Raw genomic sequence first — 21,280 nt, forward strand, 5'->3', positions numbered from 1 at the left:
GCACTGCGTCGACGAAACCCCTTTGTACCTTCAGCGAATGCAAGCTATTATTGTTGTTGCTTGTGTTTTTCTGTAACTTTCGGTGAGCGACTTTTGCCGTTGCATTGAAAATGAAAAATGTGATTTCAAGTGAGAAATTGCCAGCCAGCGACGACCCGGCACACATCAACAATGTGCTTGCTTCGCGGCATCTACAATAACAATCAACTCAGGACAGATGGTAGCGCGAGTAGTCGCATATAAAGCTGCTGTTTCCATCCAAGCCCCATTTGGTTGTAGCAAACAGCAGTAATATACCTACTACAAACACGTACTAATAAATGCGAATGTGATTTTTTGTTTTTTATTTRTTGTTAGTTGTGGTTGTTGCTTTATGCCGCCTTTAAATTATGCACAAGAGAAAGGTGCGCATGGACGCACGATTGTGTCTGGGAGATCGACTGTACGTTGGATATGTACATATATGTATGTGTGTACTTGTACCAGTCCTGATCTTCTCATACATACATGTATATATAACTCGTATATGCGACATTTATGTGAATCCATGAATATAAAAATTTACATCTGCGCATTTCAACGAATGTAATTGTGGGTAGATTCACAGAAACCCCGAAGATTATGTGTTGTTTAAATATTAGTCAAGAGAAGAAAGGTGGCAGCGATGTGCCTGTGAAGGAAGAATCATGCAGCAAAAATTTCACCCCAAATGGATCCCCCAATCCAATATCTTGTTAATCATTATTTTAGCTATAAAGCAACTTTTGATTCGCTTGGTTTTTGACTGTGCTTCATCTCATTTCAATTTCCTTTCCTTCATTTCGGCGTTTATTTTCTGTTCTGTTTCTCTACTGCTTCTTGAGTTTCGCTTTCGTCGCTGCCTCTGTTTCAATACGATCATTAAAATTTATCCAGTAAGCCTTTTCGCTTCGTCGTATCTACTCATTGGAAATTCATAAGGTCTCACTATTCACATATGTGCATACCTTTTTACTTTTGCTTAGGGGGTTACTCTGGGTCAGGGGCCTGCCGAAGAAGAAAGCTGGAGCTATGTTGTACATTTTCAAACTATTTGCTTTAACGGCTTTTGTTGCGCTGAATTCATAGCTGCAGGTGAGTAACCGGTCAACGTGACGTGCTGTCAGTTAATAGGAGATTGGTGCGATCATCATCGACAACTTTTTGGCGGTGGAATATTTTAGTGTGAAACCGAAAACACTTTCATTTTACGATGTTTGCTTCCGAATTCTACACTTCATCCGAATTCAATACGATATTTCTTTGATTGTAAAAAAGAAGAAGAGTACATAAGTCTAGGCGAATGACTTCGGAAACGCAGTGATCAGAGTAATCACCTCGTATTGTTGTCGTCGTTATACAAGAAATGGATTATGGTCCTGCTCCTAACAGTTGATGATCTTCTATATTGCACACGAAATATTACAATTAGGATATATATTGATGCCTATTCATCTCAGGTATAAAGAGGCAATAAAAGCTACGCTCGTGGTAATGGCGTTTACTCACATGAGGGCGTCCTCAACAAGGCTACTGGTGTTGCTAAGGTCATTACGAACAAATTTAGCTTGTGTTGACGCGTAAGTTGTTGTGTTTGTCATGTTATTGTTGTTAACAAATCGCTTTATTTTTATATTTGGAACAAATAGGTTTCACTCCGTTGTCTTATTCGTAAAAATGCTTAATTTGCACAAAGTCATTCAATGCCATTTCCGCTCTTGCTTATACAGGTGCACCACCAGGTCAATAGAACCTCAAAGATGTGCAAAAGACGCCTCGCCTAGCCCACACGAAAACTGTCACTCATACCTATTTGAAATGTGAATTATTATCATAACGTGGGTATTTGTAAAAGCAACGCGTGCTGCCAATCTCGTATAAATGTATATACTTATGTTCGTCTGAACGCTGTTGGTCACAATAGATGTGTGTCACTTGTTTGGTGTTACCATGAAATGTGGGTCACTCTATGATAGTCTTGGATACCCACTATCTTATGTGTTTGTACATATTTGTTTTTGTTTGCTACCGAAATTCGTTGTAATCAATCTTACACTTGACTTCATCGCGAAATGTGTTCAATTAATTTTACCTTGAATTTTAAACATCTAACAATTTTATTTATTAAGCATTTAATGGAATCGTTTTCTGTTTATTTGATTTTGCAGATATGTACATATTAAAATAATTTAACAACGAGAAAGTGAGGAAGCTCTAAATTAAGGCAGAGTTAAACGTAAGATACTTTTAAAAGCTAGAAATTAGGCGGATTTAATCTCTTCACGTCATGATTATGTTGATGCCAACTGTCATTTATGTAGATTAGAGATGCTCACGCCATAACTTAATTGAATTAATTTATCAACGATGAAAGCGACAGAGATCAGGGAATTTTGAACAGCTGACATCAGAAGAGTCATGATGTCAGGAAAAATACCAGAATGAATTTTGTGGAACTAAAGTTTTTCTTTGTTAAAAACAAATGTGAAATATCTGCATTTAAAACTTTGCATAAAATCGTATTGTTTCTTTTAGTAGAGTTTTTTTAATTGCAGTGGATCACCCGAAAATAACGGGAAAATTTTCACTCAAATGTAACACATGCCACGAGCACAGAACTTCATTAAAAAAAAATCCTTTAAAGTGCCACAACTAAGCACAAAATTAAGTTATAGAACTGTAAAACTGCAAAACATTCGCTCTCTAATAGGTTTAATAAACATATCAGTCCAAAATAACCAAATTCGCTCAAGATGTATCTTATACGAGTAAGAACCCTACGAATAGTGTGAAAATGAATAAAATCGAAGCGTAACTCTACTTGCTCCCCATATAACCAACCAAATTCGGTACGTGATATTATGGTAACATTCGGATTATATTTAAATAAATATAATATAATTTAAATTTAGAGAAAATAATATAAATATTTTCGAATTTCTGGGTGTCTTTATACCGAATATATCGGCTAATATGTGAGTTATCTTAATAAAATTAAGGGAACATGTTTTTCTTAAAACGAAAATCTTATTGCCTAAAATTGGACGAAAACTTGACCTAGACCCATATACCTAATATAAGTATTTTCAAACATACGGCTTGGATTCTCCTCTCTCTGTGGTCCTGGCAAGTTACAAGAGTCCTTCCTTACTTGTTCACTTTTTAGTTTGGTGAGCTTTAAACGCGTTCTATTTAGATTTTTTTTTTTTTTTTAACTATATTTATTTAAACTACAAATTCCCCTACCTAAGCGATTCATTATACCAAAAAACAGTACGGTATCTTATTATGGATTTTGTGACCCTTTATAGGTTTTCGGCTCATGGCGTTTTGTGGGCTTGTTAATTGTCGTGTACTAAGTTTCATCAAGATATCTCCATTTTTATTAAAGTTGCTGTTCACACAGATTAACGATGAACAGTCACCTAAATTTCAACTTGACTTTTAATCCTGATGACACAAACAACCGTTTTTTTGCAACAACTATTATACTCTGTAGCAACATGTGGCAATAATAAAAACACAATATTTCTTATTGCATGTTTTCTATATAACAAAGTTTACATTTGGCTGCTTGAGAGTAGCAAGTGTTGTATGTACGTAATTAAATATAAATGTTTGTATAATATTTCAGTATAAATAATACTAATAACCACTCAAAAAATTAATGTACAAAATATATATAGAGTTCTAAAAGCGATCCAAGTGACCGAAAAGCAATTATTTCATAAATATGTAAATAACACAAGTTGGAAACTTCAGTTGTAACCTACTCGTAAAGTGTTACTGCGGCAGACTCTCATTTCGGCTTTGTTTATTTTTGCTAGCCAAGCTTTCTTCAAAGCAATTTTTGATAGCTCCGCTTCGCTTGGTGCTGACAGTTGACTTGATGGTAATGCCAGCGATTGTTGACCATAGCGATTATTTATACATTTCTGTCTTATGCTGCGCACTTATTCGCTATCGTAGCTTTACCACAACACGCCGAACGTTCATTCCAGATGAGAGCAATAACACAGGGCTAATTATTTAAGCGAAAGTAAAAGTTACCAGACAAAAGCAAAAAATCAATTTTTTTATGATCACGCTGCGGTGCCTCCTGTGTTGGTCAATTGATGGTGGGTTGGAGGGTTTCGTGATTGTTCAAATTKTGTATCCATGTGCATATATAGGCAAACTACGTATATATGTAACTCGATGATGAAGTGAGGATTTTGAACTTTTCATACAATTTTACAAAATACAGCTTTTATTCCGCTATTATATTTATACTCATATCGTTTCATGTACTATATATAATACATTTTAAATTCGTCCACTTGTCTGTCTGTCTACCTACTAACTCCGGAGAGTATCTAAGTTCACCAGTGTAGGTGCATATTTGCTCTTCGCCGTAACTTTCTCCACATTATTTCAACAATAGCATTTGTTGATGAAAGTAATGACTTTCCGTCGTTACTTCCTTGTAAACGGTGACAAATTGCGATTGATGGCTCCGCTGGCTGCTGTTAATTTACTTCGCCCGATAGTATCTATCTCCATACATACAAGGTGGATTAAAAAGTAAACAGGACTTAAAAAAAGAAGAAATGGTTATTTCGGCAAAAGCAATATATGTATTTCTGTACAGCTTTTGCACGGTCCAAAAGCATGTCGAACGAGTGTTTTAGCTTGTTGGCCGGTATGGCCGCCAGTATGCCGGTGCAAGTCTATTGAATGGCCTTTACGTCTGCATAACGATTTCTTTTCATGGGCAAATGCATTTTTCCGAAAAGGAAGAAGTCCCACGATGCCATATCAGGTGAATACGGGGAGTGGTTAATTTTTAAAATGTGATTTTTGTTAAAATCCTTCGAATGTTGGATTCTGAGCAATTTTTGGTCGTCAGTCAATTTGTGCGAAACAAACCGTGCACACACCTTTCGTAAGCCCAAATATTCGGTCAAAAAGCGATAATTCTATGTTTTAGAGATATTCAATTCCATTTACATGAATTTCAATGATGATTTCGGCTGATTTTTGATGAATTCTTTTTGATGACTTCACTTTGAAAACGTTGAAACCACTCGTGCACTCTGCTACGGTATAGGCAATCATAGCCATAAACTTGTTTCATCAATTGGAACGTTTCGGTAAAAGTTTTACCAATTTTAAAAGAAAATTTAATGTTGGCTCTTTGTTCGAAGCTCATTTTCGCACCGATAACACGAACATACTGACACTTAAAACATAATAACTTCACTTAAAATGAATGACATGCCATGAAATTCTCACTGGACATATAGATGCGCCACCAGGGGGCACTAGATTAAGAAAGTCCTGTTTACTTTGGAACGCTCCTTGTATGTATATTATGGAAAACCCATATTTCGAAGAGGAATTGGATTGTATATGAATACATTTGCTATTATTAATATAAGATTTCATATACTAAAATCCCCATGAAATATACGTCCCACTAAGCATGACTATTATTTTATTAAGACATTTCTTATGACTTAAAGATTGTATCTAAACTATATCTGATAATATTTTGCAAACCTTCATAAAAAATACCAAATGGAATAACATTGAAATTATTGACGGTCTGAACTTTTTCTGAGAATGTATGTATTTATGAATTGTAATTCGGCCGTAGTCAAGTGGTAGCGTAAAACTGGCAGATCCATTCAACGAATGTAAAAAGTGAATTTGGGCGCATATGTTCAGTTTTATTCAAACTGCTTTAACAAGTTTGGTTATTGTTAACTCATAGAGTTATTTATTTCCTTTTTTGTTTCATTGATTTTTTTTAATCAATACAAACAATTTGAAAGTGAAATTTCCCATTTAAATAATTTTGCAAAACAAAAAATTTCTTTATGCTGTACATATAGACATACAAGTATACATCATTTAGGATCCACACAAGTGTTTTCACGATAAATACTTATGAAGAAACCTYACATAATGGTATTGGTATATACATATCTCGCAAGCCACCACTGAAGCCAGCGATACATTGCAAAAGTCACCGCACAACTTCGATCTGCAATAAGTGCACATCATTCGAAAGCCTACAACAAAGCCCAAAATATTGATAGTAGCGTAAACAAGCAACAATAACAATATACAACTAAACGAATAACATCAATTGAGTTGTGATTGAAAAACACTTGAAGATGAAGTAGTCACGTTAAAAGCGGCAATAGGCGACCTGGCGGGAACAGGACCGTAACATCACGCACTTTAGTCGACTCAAAAGACTGCACATTTAAATATGCATACATATGTATATTTATGGAAATATGTTGCTAGTGGGATTTTAACGAGCAAAAAAGGGGTGACACATACTTATACAATTACCATGTAATTAACGATCACTTTCGCTATAAAACTGAAATATGAAATAAATATGTACATATTCAATTCGCTGCTTATATTGGTGAAGCACAACTGAAAATTGTTATGTAATCTCCGCTTTTATTGCAAAAAATATGGCATCTTCACGACTACTTACCTGCCCGTTAACAAAGCCTCTTTTCAATTATTTTAAGTCCGCGAACATATGTACATGCATACACCAAATATATTTATTATCAAACTTGCGTATAATTGAAATGTTATATACACTCGCACCCACATACAATATATGCATGCTTTACTAAGCAAAAGTGTTGACCCAAATATTATGTAACTGTAAGTACATACATACATACGTACGTCAAATTGCACATCAATTTATACACAATTAATGAATATACTTGTATGTATGTATGTACTTTTACCAACAAATACATGATCTCTCTCGGGATTATATTAATCATTCATGGGGGATATCGATTGGTATCTTCGGATTTTGAGCCAAATTGCGTTTTGTTAATCGAAATTTTTTCTCTTAATTTGACTAATATGTCAAAGTGTCAAGAAGTTCACGGAAGTGAGGAAAGTTCTCTGATCGCCATTCACTTGGGAGTGGCCAGAAGCGATTCTTTTACATATGACTCAAGCAGCTCACGGCTTCCGGTCTTTGACCAAGTGTCCTGTGGGTAGCCTAAGAACATTCGTTTGAAGGCGAGCTAAAGTGAGAAGGCGAAACATCCCCTCGCCAGGATTATGCGCTGGGTTTGGGGCCCGCCACGTAAAAATCATACCAATGAAAAGGAACAACAAGCCTCTGATGAGGCTGTTGTTAGCTCGGATATAATTGGGCAAGCAGTGCCTACGCCAATTAAGAAGAAGAAGAAGAATTTAATTAATATACGAGTATCTCATTGGGTCGATATATTGTACATGATATGAAGTAGAGTAAAATAATATAGGATCGCAGGTTTTCATATTCCTTATATCTAGGAAGGAAGTCAAGGTGCAAAATGTTTGTTAGAGTAAGGGGAATAATTATGTATATGTAGATCAATTTTACATAGTTTTGGCATTAAATCATAATATATCCAATTTTATGCATTCAAAAAAATTTCCGCACAGATGCGCGTATTTCCACTGCGTTCTTCTGTGCCAAATTAGAGTCTTATACCTTAATTCAGTGCTTAGTTATGCAAATGCCGTTTTGTGGGCGTGACAGTGGTAAAATCTCGCAATGGTCGTCTCGTCATCCTGATCATTTATATACATACATATGTATATACTTATATGTACATATATAATGCGTGTAACCGTTAGCTGAACAAAACTCCGTTTTACTCTGTAGCAACATGTTGTTGGAAGAGTATAAAAATTATCGTAATGGATGACATTTACATTGTATTACCAATAGCTTCCAATGAACAAAAATCGTTTACTATTTAATTCTCTAAACATAAATGTCACAAGAAATAGACTTCGAAGGAGCTAGTAGAATTATCAAAGCAACTCCAATGAAAAATACATGTGCGTATTGTTTGGATATACATATTTATTATGTACAAATGAATTCGAATATTTCACTGCGTTGAATTTAAGAAAAAAGAAAGCATGAGATTTCTCTAAACACGTCTGCTTCGGAAACACATAAGCAATAATATAATCAGTTAACGAGAAAAAAAAAAAATGAAAAACGCCAAAAAAACGCATGGAGTGAATAAACAAAGCAAACCATCAAATTCAAATTAAGAAGTCGTACCAAAAGGTGCCAACCAAGCGACAAAAGCTATGATAAAGGAACGGAGTGTAAACCAAGATGTAATAGAAGTTGGCGACTGAGCGCAATAGCAGACAACTCCGCGGGCAGCAATTCGGTTCGCAAATTTCTACTATTCCCTGCTGTCTTGCCCTTCTTATGTCTTTTTGTTGTGTTTAGTTTTCTTCAACTTGAAATTTCGTACTTAACATTCAATGCAGCAACAGCTGGCAATTGTAGGAAAGTGTAACTGTTGAAACTACTGTTAAACCTATTTGTTATTGCACTTGATGCGAATAGCAAACGAACTGTCAGAATAATGTAGTTCAACTGGTCACTAGGGCACTGACGTTCATTCAAATAAAAACCAAAGGTAAAGAATGACAGAAATAGGAAAATACGAGAGCAACCTATAGACGCCAAGCCAAGTAGACCCAACAGCGATAATAATCTGAATAAAAATGTGTTAAAAAGCCAAAACGGCAGTTGCAGTCATTGAAATCACCCACAAAGGCGAGAACAGTGCAATAAGTGTGACAATCAACCAGCACCGGCACAGCAAGGCGCTTCCGTTGAGGATAGCAATAACCGTGTGAGTGCTCCACAACCCCACTCAGAGAACAAAGCAAGGTGGCATTAGTACTAAACTGACAAGAAGGGCAAAAGCAGCAACAACACTCGCACTAGGCACAAATAGCATTCTGCATTTACATGAAGTTAATATTATTACTGCAACTACGGCGAAGTAGGCTTTCGAAAAAATATTAAATTCCTAATGACATCGGATTAGTTGTCTCCGCGGAAATCTTCGCGTTTGTTATTGTTGTAGCTGCAATTATAGGTTCCATACGACAGGCAGAATGATTTGCATGTGTGTCTTTCATCCAAATATATGCGTCGTTCATTTGAACAAATAAAAAGCGGGCAAACCCTAACTATCTAAATAAATCTTGGATATACAAAATTGGAAAGAGGGAATGGCATAAGTCCAATATAGCTCATCCAAAAGAATCCACCTATTATTGAAATACATAATATAGGTACATAGTTTCGTAATTTACTTCAAAAAYTTGAAGAAGAAAAATTTACGTTTAAGATGTAATTTTCCTGTCATTATTGAGGTTTGTTCTCTTGCTTCTATGATGGCTTCCGGTTTTCAGAATAATATTTTTACATACACTACGAATGATTTTCATTACCTAATATATGTATGTAGTTTCGATGTGTTAAGGCGTGAGTACATTAAAACTAAATCTTCACTATACACAGGATGTACACGTTTGTATGATAAGTATATCGCCTAATTCCTTGCGACTCTGACAACAACACTCAAAGGCGTTTCTAGGCTTCAATGAATGCACTTAGCTTTCCCCCAATATTCAGAAAGGCAGCAAGAACAGTGTGGTCTCCAAGCAAAACATGCATCAAAGAAGAAATCGGCTTTCGTGTACCATAAGCTCACCTCACTTACATGTATCCCTGCGGAAAGCGTATTTGCTTAAATAGCATTTTTCCCATAACATTTTTCACACTCGTGCGATAATCAAATATTTGACCTCCTGTGCACAATGCAGAGCTTCCAGTTAAATAGATTCTCATTGCAATCACGGCGGCAGCAACAAGTACATTCAGCAATGCAGTCCAGATATTAATGTGTACCTCGCTCGAAAACTATGTACCAACAAATGAAGCATGAGCTAGAAATAAAAAAAAACTCTTCTTTGTTCTCATTCAGATCACCGAATTCACGTTGTTTTTGCCGTTATTGTTATAACAACAGCATAAGAAATGGCATAAATGAAAGCATGTGAAGCGTGCACACAGCAGGCAGTCACAGCTGCACCTACCTAGTTCCTCGCCAGCCACCGTGTTATCATCCAACTTCTCACTGTCAAAACTCTCGACATGGCTCGCAACGCAACGGCGCTGTTGCATGTTAAACACATCTCAAAGTATATAATTACCACTTTGCAAAAACAGGAACCACCAATAAACCACAACAACAAAGCTGTAATAGCAATAAGAACAAGATCATGACAGAGAGCGGCAAAACGTAAGAATCAAGCGGTGGCAGCTAAGGAGACTACTGCAGCTCCCAGCGGCGTCTGAGACATGGGTTTGTGTGCAGAAGGCAGATTGGTGCGATGGTGACTGACGCTTAAATTGGCTTCCACTACATGCTGGGTGCATAAATGAGTGAATGCTTCCATAGCGGTGTTTGCTTAAACATATTATTTGTTCTTATTGCACAATGTTCTTGCGGTGGCAAATTTTTCGTTTCAAAATTCTATCTTTCTTCAATTACTTTACTACAAATTTGTTGACTTCTACTTTCATAATCAATTTCGTCGGTATTATTTTCGAATGGAATGTGTATGCTATCGCAATAAAGTCAAATTGTTTGTTGTGTATTTTGATATTTTCACACTCTTCTTTCTTACATCCTGCTTCTGTGTTTGTGGATGTTGAGTAAAAGCATTTCACTATAGACATTTGTTGATTTGAGTTATTACTGTATATATTTTAAATGCGCATTTGTTATCGTATAATACTCTCGTTGCCAATTTATGAACCCTTGCACTTGGGGGAAACTATCCGAGGTGTATTAGTCGCAGTAATTATTGTTGGTTTAGTTTGTGATAAATTTTGATTTCACGGCTCCGTATTTGGTGTGTTTCCGTGATTATTCATGCCGTCCGCTACAGTAGCTTGGGAGCGGCAGCAAGTGTTACCGCTGTTTTTAACCAAAGACTTAAGCAACGAACTTTCGTTCATGTTGGTATCACGCATTTGCCCTTGGTATACTATTAAAAAAAGCATCTTTAACATCAAATTCTAGTGGATAGGAGAACACTTAAAAAAAATTGAGTTAAGTAAAATAAGGTAGGGTTTTTAGCAGCGTTTCTAGAAAGTTGGATAAACTAGCACTTGCAAAAGGAACCAAATCTTGTGATTTAGGTGGCAACTGGGTAGAAAAAACGGTAATGCTTTCAGCTTATGGTATAAGAAAAACATGTGTTATGTATTAATTAGCGCTTTAAATGTTCAAAATTTAATTTACTTGTGACAAATATTTACTTACCGCTTAAAAATGTTTATTTATTTCTCAACGAAAATGCAAAAATCCACACTTCGCAATGTAAAACCAAACGAACACTGAATTATGAAACCAAGCCTTGCACGCAAATCTACTCAGTAACAAGATCATCATTAACTTAAATTTTTAAAAAATATGTACAAAAACATTGCTGTTAACCTATTTGATTTTTTATTTGTAGTGTTAGATGAGTTGTGCAAACATTGTCTCTACCTGCTGCGAAGGAATCTCGAACTCTCAGTTATGGTATGATTGTTTGTCACTATTGAGAAATCGTTGACGCTGCCGTGTTGCTTTGCAGATACACATGAGCAAATATTACTATTTTAACATACATACTATTTTAACATACTTGACTCTTATTGCTCTGCTGGTTTGGAGTCATTTTTGTTCTTCATTATTATTAACTCAAACAATATTGTTAGTATTATCTTAGCAGATGTATACATACATAATAGTTTCAATTATAGTCAATTAGGTAATGTTATTCCCCAACTTCAAGCCAATTACAAATAATATTTTAGTTCTCATTTCTATTACACTTTTTTTTACAAAACTGCATTGCGTCCTCTATTTTCAAGAGACATCTATGCGAATTGTAATAACAAAGTGAACGTTTGGCTGCGAGCCTGAACAGCATTCTTGTGTCCGGCCGATGCCTTCTACAAATTGTTCATTCCTGCTTATTCGTACATCTCTTATCAAAAGTGCAGGTTTTAAATCTGTTATTGGAATAAAATATTTTATATAAATTCTATAAATAATAAAATTAAAAACTGTTTTACTAAATATTAAAATTAATGGATGGAAAACAGTTTTCAATGTTTAAAGTCCCCCATCATCATCATAATTTTATTTATGTCCATCATCACCGGCAATCATATGTCGATGGAAATATTCATTACTAAGCAACTAATCAACTTTGCCCATTAACCCCGTTTTCGATAGTGAAATGCTTTTTTGCACGCTCAGCTCTAACGCCGTCACTGACAACATCACTATACTGTAGTAAAAGAAGCAGCGTGAATACTGCATGCTTCTCAATTGGCATGGAAATGCGTCGCAAATGAGGCGCAACGGCATTTCCCTTTCTCCCTGGTAATGGAGTGGCCAAGCAAGCATTGCGGCAACATCAGCAAACTGATTTACCCAGCAACGGTCGCTAAAGCAATGCACTTACCCGGCATCCCATTGGCGTTTTTTAATTTCTCCTTAATAGCCTTTGAGCGCCCGGTTCCCAAACACAGCTTGTTGTCTGTGTGTTGACCGTCGTCCACTGACCGTTGTTGCCTACCATCATTGGCAGGGTTGCCGCTGCAACCTGGGTGTTGCGGTGATTTACTGTCGCTGGGCTCAAGCCAAGCACTGCACCAATACGGATGCCGAGCTTATTTGTGTACATTTAACGAAATGCACGCTGTGATATCACATTGGCATCATAAACGAAATTATTTTTGTTTTATCAAAACTTTTCCTCTGATTTCTTCCTAGTTCATCGCGATGCATTTTCATTCTTACTATTTCCTCTACCGCTACGGCTGCCCCTGACACCACCTTTATCGTTTTTTTGCTCTGCTTTTTATATGCCAACTCCTAATCAGTTTATTTCGCCGTCATTGACCATTAAACACATACAAGCATCGTCCGTAGACTTTAGAGAACTACTACAGGAATAATTATAAAAAAAATTCTTTTCCACCGGTTGCTGTTGAAATCTTTTTGAAATATTCTTTTGCTATGCTCTCCATTCTGCCACAGCGGTTAAATCGCACGATCCCATCCTATCGCTTCCATTTTCCGTTACTGCTAAATGAATGATCGCATTGTCGACTGAATGAAATTCTTGAACTTCAGTTAACCTCCACAGACTTTTGTCTATTTTTTAATATTCGGCTTTGGCACGCTAACATTTTTCTCTCAACTTCTATCAATGATGAAATTTATCAAAAGTGCTATATGTAGTCCGCAGCTTCAGCAATGGTGGAGTTGTTGCATTCAGTGCAAGCGCAGGAAATGAATTGCAATGAAATTCTTATCCAGTCAACTGCAACATGTTGCATGTAGCAGTTGGTAACTATTTTTGCCACTTATTGTTTAACTAATGTTGTTGCTGCAATTTCATGATTGACGACGTTGCTGAAGCTGTGTATTGCTTCACAGTTAGTAAAATAATATAAAATAATTTATTAGTTGGGCGGAATGTGGTGAAAGGTGGGAAGTACCACCAAGCAATACTTAATAGCGTACATAATTTGTTGATTTGCCTGAATTATGAACAAGACAATTTTACTTGGTATAACTTGTTCTTAAATTAAATTTTTCATTTTGCAAATCGTAGCAAACTTAAATTTGTGCGCTACTTCCTGCTTTTATTTGCTAATCTGCACTGTCAGATGTACATACATATTACTTTTTAGAAAATGTCTAATGCTGCTACAATTCAAGTCTATGTATTTTGGCTGTTAACCGACCAGATTCCCACTGTCAACCGGTTAAAATTTTGAAAACTTCACTGTTTTTGACTTCCTTTGATTTGCAACACAAAAACGAATCGTTAAACGCTATAAATGTTGTTTTTGTCATATAGGTAAGGAACAGTAATTAATGAAAATCAACTGAATTTTAATTTTAAAACAAAATAAGAATACCCGAAATGTGCTAAGTACTAAATGTGTATATGAAAAACAAAAGGGAACTAATCTTCTTGTTGAGTATCAACATACCACCTAAATGCGATGATTGTTTATGCCAGAAATATTCGAGATATTCGACTGTTGAGAACCACAGCAGCAGACGCCATCACCTGTTTCACCCACCAGCACATGTGTTTCAGATGAGAAACGTCTAAGTGACGGCTATCACGGGGATAACGTGACGTGACACAGACCTACCAGGTTATCGCCGTCATTGTTAAGGAAGTTGGAGCATCGCTGGGCCAAGTTTATCGTTTATTTTTTTTTTTTATTTTGTGTGCTATGTTTTTATTTAAATATAATAACCTTCCTAAACAATACTAACATTTCTTCAGAAATGTTAAAATCATAAAAACGGATGCTCTCTCGCCTCTATGATTTAGATACAATATAGCCCATCTAAAGCCCAGAGTATATTTAGATAAAATACCAAATATTGCATTATTCAAATACATCCCAAAAGTATATGCAWTAAGTTGTGCAATAGGAACTGGTTAGAAAGCTCTGTAAACGTTTCGATTGCATTACAAATTCTTACACCAAGAACTGGACAATACTGACGCGGCAAAACAAAATTGCTGCAGTCTTCTAAAGTAAAGTCATTACGAAATTTGTCCATAACGAGTAGCGAGTGTGTGGCGAAACTGAAAATTGGTCGCATAATTGCACAGACTGTCAGGAGAGCGGTTCAGAGGTGTCAGGTGGCATGCGCATGCGTTGCGTATTCGCCAAATAACCGTGCAGACAAGTTAGCAGGCAACTAAGCAACATACGTACATACATACATACATAAGCAAACAAACAAGCAGCTTTGTACATGCGTTTATAAGTGCTGATGCAATTACGACTGAAGCAACACACAGCGCCAAGGCGGAAGAATAGCGAAGGTARCTACCGCTAACCAACGTTATGCGCCAGCGTGATGTTATTTTTCTTGCAATGAATTCCCCTGTAGCTGCTAACTGTGCGATCAGTGAACGCGTTAGTGAAATGCAAACACAATAAATGCGCCGCACATGCGCATTTCATATCCGCATATTACCGCTAATGATTCGCCTAGCAAAACTTGTTGCACCCAGATGGCTGGCAAATACACAGCGCATATGAAGGCAGTGAACTGCAAAGATTTTCGCCCAACTTCACTTGCACGTTCTTCGYTTCAATTAACGCTGGAGGATTTTTTAATACATTTCTACATTTTTGCAATTCTCTCTTCTTTGCCTATGCGTGCACTTTCGCATCTTTCGCTTTTATGCAGTGAAAACTGCCATTCTCATAGGCATGGATGCCGCCATCTTGCACAGGCATACGTGAAAGAAAAACTATGCGGAAAATTATGCCGSGAAATTGTTGAATGTTGAAAAAGTTCGGAAGAAGAGTGTGAAGAATATGGAAACAAACGAAGCTTCAAATGTCTGCTTGCAATTATGATTATTTCCAAAGTACTCAAGCACTTGATACCAATAATATATGTTAATAACTTTCAAAATTTGTTACAAATAAATAGTTCTCCGAAAAGGCACGCTCGTCTATCTAATTTTTTATTTAAATTGTTCATCTTTTAGAAATTGATATTTATATTTTGCTATACGTGTATGTATATATATACATCACTATACATTTTTCCTCTGTAGAAAACGAATGCATCAAATTTTAATAATTTTCCGAACTTTTTTAAAAATGTATTGTGGTCCATTCAGAGACCTTGAATAAGTGAACTTATGCTATTGTTATTAATATTAATGTTTCAAATAGCCATAATGCAATAACGTTTCAAAGTCATAAGTTCAATGTCAACATCCCACATCTAGCAAGCTAATACTGCGTCCATTACTGAACACAAACACGATCTTCTGGCACTTGATTTCTTAATTTTTCAAAAATCTCTTCATTTCTGTCTAAATATCGAATAAGCAATTTTCACAGTCATGGAAATCTTTGCTCATTTACAATACAGTTGAAAACAATAGCAGCATTTAGATGCTGGCGGATTCCCACGCCCTCAAGCCGTCACAATGCATCTTTGTCGTAATATACTATATGTATGTAAGCATGTTTGAGTAGTTATGAACTTTTTATTTGCTCTTGCACGCAACTTTCCGTGGAGATATGTACATATTGGAATCAGATTGTCGGTAGAAACGCAACTTCTTAATTATATGCAGCAGTACAAATGCATTTTTTCTATATTTCGCAAATTGCCGACAGTTTGCATACAGGCATTCTTACTGCCGCATGTAAGAGAGTAACTAGCGGCACAAGTTTGAAAAATCACATTTCTTTGCAATACCAATCTAATCTTGTATGTTTGATGTCCGACAAATGAAACCAAAAGCCTTTGAAAAATTGAAGGTTTGGAAAKGCGAGTGTTGTGGACTTATGTCCTTTTGAGGCGATAGTATTAACCTTACGAGAGAAAAAAAGCATATTTTCAACAAATTTATTTAAAGATACAATCAATATTTATTTATTTGTATAATTATAGCATAATTATATGATATTTAAAGAATATTCTGTGAAAGTTTCATAGAAAACTTAAAAAAAATGAGCCGGTGACAGAGAAGCTTCGCAGACGTTCCAAAAAAAATTGATTCGCGGTGAACCGCATAACTCATGACTGGATCATCTGAAATTACAAATCCAAATTGATTTAATTAGTTGAYAAGTTTCCTTAGTTATGCTGTCGAGTTTTTTTTTTTTAATGATTTTACAATTTTTTACAACGCACGGAACTATGTAAAGAAAGACTGTGCAAAATTCACCGGCTTCGGAAAAGTGAGGTGTGAAAAAAATGAAAATCGGAGGGCGGAGACTTATAAGTGTATATCTCCGTCTTTAATTGCTCTCAAATTTTCACAGAATAATCTTAAGATATTGTACATTAATATAAAATGCAAAAAAATAGCTTACTACCCCCTTGATAAAATGGCATCGCACTTCCTTAACACGATTTAACTAATCAACCTAATTATCCCACTTAAATCCTTTTACCAATATTATTAAGTTAAATTTCAATGGTAATTTCAGAGGATAAAAAGAAAAATAATGCATGCTATTGCTTAAGAAACTCAAAGCACAGTTCTAAGAGTGCTTAATTGTACTTTATTTCGGACTTTTCAATATATTTTTCGTCTCCAGTACGAAATAATTTCTATTTACCGATATATACTTGTATAAAATTGCATTTTCGAATCACATGCGTTTTAATCCCTCTTCTTGCGAACAACTATATACCACGAGCGTGAACAAGTAGCGTACATGTTAATTAATACAATTAGCAGCAATTATACCATCTGTGTGAGTGCTTGAGTAGAGATGCTATTACCAGGGCACCGTGTTGTTTTTTCTAARAGCTGACTCACTGACTCACTTGTTTATCTCACTAATCCCAACATCAACATACTATACTGATTTTAWTATTACCAATACTGATTTTAAATGTATGAATATGTATTCACACTGACCCTTCAGGAAACGGAAAGGTTTGTGAAATCTCAATAGCTTTATTTGCGATAGTTCCAAAGTCACCATGGTGCAGGGCTTCAGTTCGCTGGTTTCAAGTGCACTTAATACAGATATTCAATATAGACGATTAAAGGAGTWAAATGGAATAATTGAAATCATTCGCATTTAGAAAATATAGAGTAAATTTTCTTTTAAGCATGGTGATGAATTTCCTGCCGGTTACGTGAACGTACTTGATTTGTACGCGTGCCCACTTGTGTTTAGCTAATTTGTTTGCTTCCACTTTTCACTTCACTAATCGTTCATTAACTAAGCTTGTCGGCCATAATTAATTGTTTGCATGATATTGTATGCCGTCTGTCCATCTAAATTTTTCTTTCAAACTATTGAAAAGGATCTGAAATATGAAGTAAATTTAAATAACATAAAACTTTTAAAGAAATTTTACATTTTATGATTATATAGTTGTTTGTTAAAGATTTAAGACTCTACGCAAAGAAAAATAATAATTTAACAAATTAAAAAAAGCCTTTAAGTGTTGGCGAAACCTTTTAAAGTAAAGTTTTAACCATTATTCAGAGCTGCTCTCTAATTGAAATTTCAAATAAGTTTCTTGACTCCACTCCACTAATTGCCGAAATATTTCTATTTATGAATCCAATGTGAACAACGTTCATCTAGAAAGAAGTAGTACAAGAAAGTGGGCGTTGCTAAGGCCTTTGTCGTATTTTTTCTTCTTCTTCTTCTAATGTATAATAGCGGATTTAGTAGATTTATAAGTTTATTAAAACATATTGGATCAATGTATGTTAATATTTACCTGCGTTTATATATCAGTGCAAGTGTTTGTGTAGAATAAATAAATCCGCGCGTTTTGTTTGCTGACGCTTTCGCAGTTATTTGTTATATCAGCAGCCATGTAGGTAAATATACTTTACAAGCAAGTACACTCATTTATTTGTATCTTTAATTTTCGTAAATTTTTGGCAATATAGTTGCATTACTTATTTAAAGTATAATGTTATGTTCCTAAGGGACACAATTACAGAATCATCTATGGTGAAAAGTTAAATATCAAATCTGATTCGAAAATATCTTTGTATATTCCTTATTATTCATAGTGAAAGATGGATCAATGAATTTGGAATATATCTGCTCATATTTAATTAAATTAATGCAAAAAGTTATACTTATGTAGCGCACAACATTATTTACTAATCGAAATTTATACTATACTTTGCACTCTTGAAAATATCGCTGAAATCAGTTGTTTGATTTTGTGAAATTAAGCTAAAAGAACATAACGCACAGTTCTTATCAAAGTTTCTCTCTTCTTTTTTATATTTACAGATACATTACTCCAGCCACCGCATCTAACGGCAGTAGCGCTGCCAGTATAATCTATCCCTCCACGAATGGGCAAGTGTACAGGGTGAATAATGTGCCGTTATCGCAGGCAAATGTTGTGAACATTTCCTCTTGTAACAACAATAACAAKGGAAGTGCGGACAATGTGGACGGTTATCACAGTGAGAACAGCATGGGTAACAAGGACATAAACTCGCCGAGTGGATTCTCACAAAAATTAAAAGAATTAGCGGCATCAGCAGGCCTCTTAACACTAAAGCCACGACATCCGCTAAAACCAGTAATAAAAACGCGTGGCTCACAAGGATCCGAATTTCCGAAGAAGGTCACATTCAGTGCCTTCGCTACCGTACAAGTATTGTAGTGTTCAGGCATAGCTATAGCTTAGTAATGGCCAAAATGTTGGTTGGGATGATTCCATATGTATGTAAAAAAAAGTGGAATTTTATTGATTAATTTTCTGTTTTTTCGTAAATATTGAAAATTCCAAGCTTGGGCATTGGCGCCTCGCTAACCAACATTATTGTTGTTATTCGTAATTCTAATTACACAAAACTTACAGATGTACGACGTATTGGTTCGAAGTAAAAGTCTTACGTACATATGTATGTACTTACCTATGTATAAACAAATTTAGTGAGTAATATATATTTGAATTGTTTTTGTTGTTGTTATTTATAATTATACACTCGAAGGATGAGTTAAAATATATAATATTTACTTACGAATGCTAGGATGATCAACATTTAAAATTATCAATACCTGAAGCACTTTGAATTCCCACACCTACATCACATAGTCGAACAGGTTCAAAGAAGAGGGAAAACCGACACTTCGATAAAATGTGTGAATWTTAGGATATTCATTAATTTGTTGATTATTGTAATGTGTTGTATTTGTATGTGTTTTTATTACAAGAAATCGAAGCCCATTTTTTTGGATAATCGCGGAGATTACTCAGAGCACATGTACATATGCGTACATGTGTGTAATTAAAGAAACTGCTGAATAAACTAAACTAATTCGAATAACCTGAATTGCTTGCGTTTGGTGCAATATCCATTTGACTTATAAAAGTTATCGTTTTAAGTAGTAAACAAAAACACATTAAGGACTATAACTCTGTAAGTTAATTAGTTCACAATTTATTATGTTGTAAACCTGTTATAACAAATACAACGTATTTAAACGTACATGCATATCTACGTTGAGGTATCCTTATTTAAAACAAATCAAGTTTTGCAAAATGCCGATTGGATTGTTTCTCTAGTCATGTAAATACTTAAAGAGTAAAGAAAATGTACTTAAAACTTGAATTTCATTGAAACTGTTTCTTGAATTGTATCAGGTAATGTAAAACTTTGTATTCGCTATAATTGACGACAAACTCAACAATTTAGAATTTACAAATATAGCTCTTGAAATTTTTAATTAAAAATGTTACCATTCCAGGGATGCGTTATTGAATATGTATAAAATCAGTTAAAAAATCTTTAAATAAACAGCAACAACTTAATTTAAAAACAATTGTAATATATTTACATGAAGTGTTCATAAATAATTTAGATTATATTAAAAATTGTCAATTTAAAATTGTAATAATTGTAAATTTAAATAATAAAATGTACGTGAATTCTTGGAAAGTATGGATTACTTGATTTAGTAGATATTAGATAAAATATCCTAAGGTTTGATGTTGGTCTCATTCACTAATGCTGGTATGTAGCCACTTATTTACATACTCGTGCTTATACATATATATATATATATATATAAATATGTGCACGAATTGCCTGCCTATTAAGTGGTCGTAAATTGTTCCGCTTTGGCGCTATACAGTAACTGTTATATCATATTATATTACGAGCAGTTACGTCATTTGTCAACGCTGCAATTTTTGATACGTTTACTCATCCATTTCGAGTACTTTTTTTTTAGATTTGGCATATATTTTTTGAAAACTATCCCTTACAAATAGTCATCACTACATCGAATCGAAGCGGAATTGTCCTGTCTATACCTTTACATATCCCCACAAGAATAGTCTAACGCGATGTGTGGGAAGTGGCGCCATCTTGTTGAAATCAAATGTTGTTGAGATCACGAGCTTAAATTCAATTCAGGCATCAAATAGTCGGTTATCATGGTGCGATAACTGTCGCCATTGACTGTTACGTTCTCATCGGCATCATTTTGACTGATGATTCAACCGGTCCACAAACCACACCAAACCGTTATTTTTTCTCTTCAGGCAGAAATAGGCCTCATCGCTGACCAAATTTGGCTCGTAAACGTCGGAGCTTCTTGGAACTTTTCAAGAGCCCATAGAGCTAAGCGATATCGCTTGGGAAGGTCGAGCGGCTTCAGTTCTTGCCCAAGCTTTGTGTGCTTTCAATTTAGGCTCTCGACGTAAAATAGACCAAATCATTCCGAACGTCAGTCCGAGTTGCTGCAAACGGCACCAAATCGACTCTAGACGGTCTTCGTGTACACTTACAGCTACGTCTGCTACATTTACTTCACTACGTGCTGCACGTGATCTAA

General features: G+C 35.3%; 1 protein-coding gene across 1 annotated transcript in view; it reads left to right on the top strand.

Moving 5' to 3' along the window:
• LOC108974439 (probable serine/threonine-protein kinase nek3) overlaps positions 1-19,403 on the top strand; it is a 29,503-nt gene extending 10,100 nt beyond the window's left edge. The window contains exon 2 of the mRNA XM_018942271.1: positions 18,719-19,403. Within this exon, the coding sequence (XP_018797816.1) occupies positions 18,719-19,100 (382 nt within the window). The 3' untranslated portion in view covers positions 19,101-19,403. The remainder of the gene's footprint in view (positions 1-18,718) is intronic.
• The last annotated feature ends 1,877 nt before the right edge of the window (positions 19,404-21,280 follow it).

The sequence above is a fragment of the Bactrocera latifrons genome, unplaced genomic scaffold (genome assembly GCF_001853355.1).
Source record: "Bactrocera latifrons isolate USDA-ARS-PBARC rearing strain unplaced genomic scaffold, ASM185335v1 scaffold_55, whole genome shotgun sequence".
Lineage (NCBI taxonomy): Eukaryota > Metazoa > Arthropoda > Insecta > Diptera > Tephritidae > Bactrocera > Bactrocera latifrons.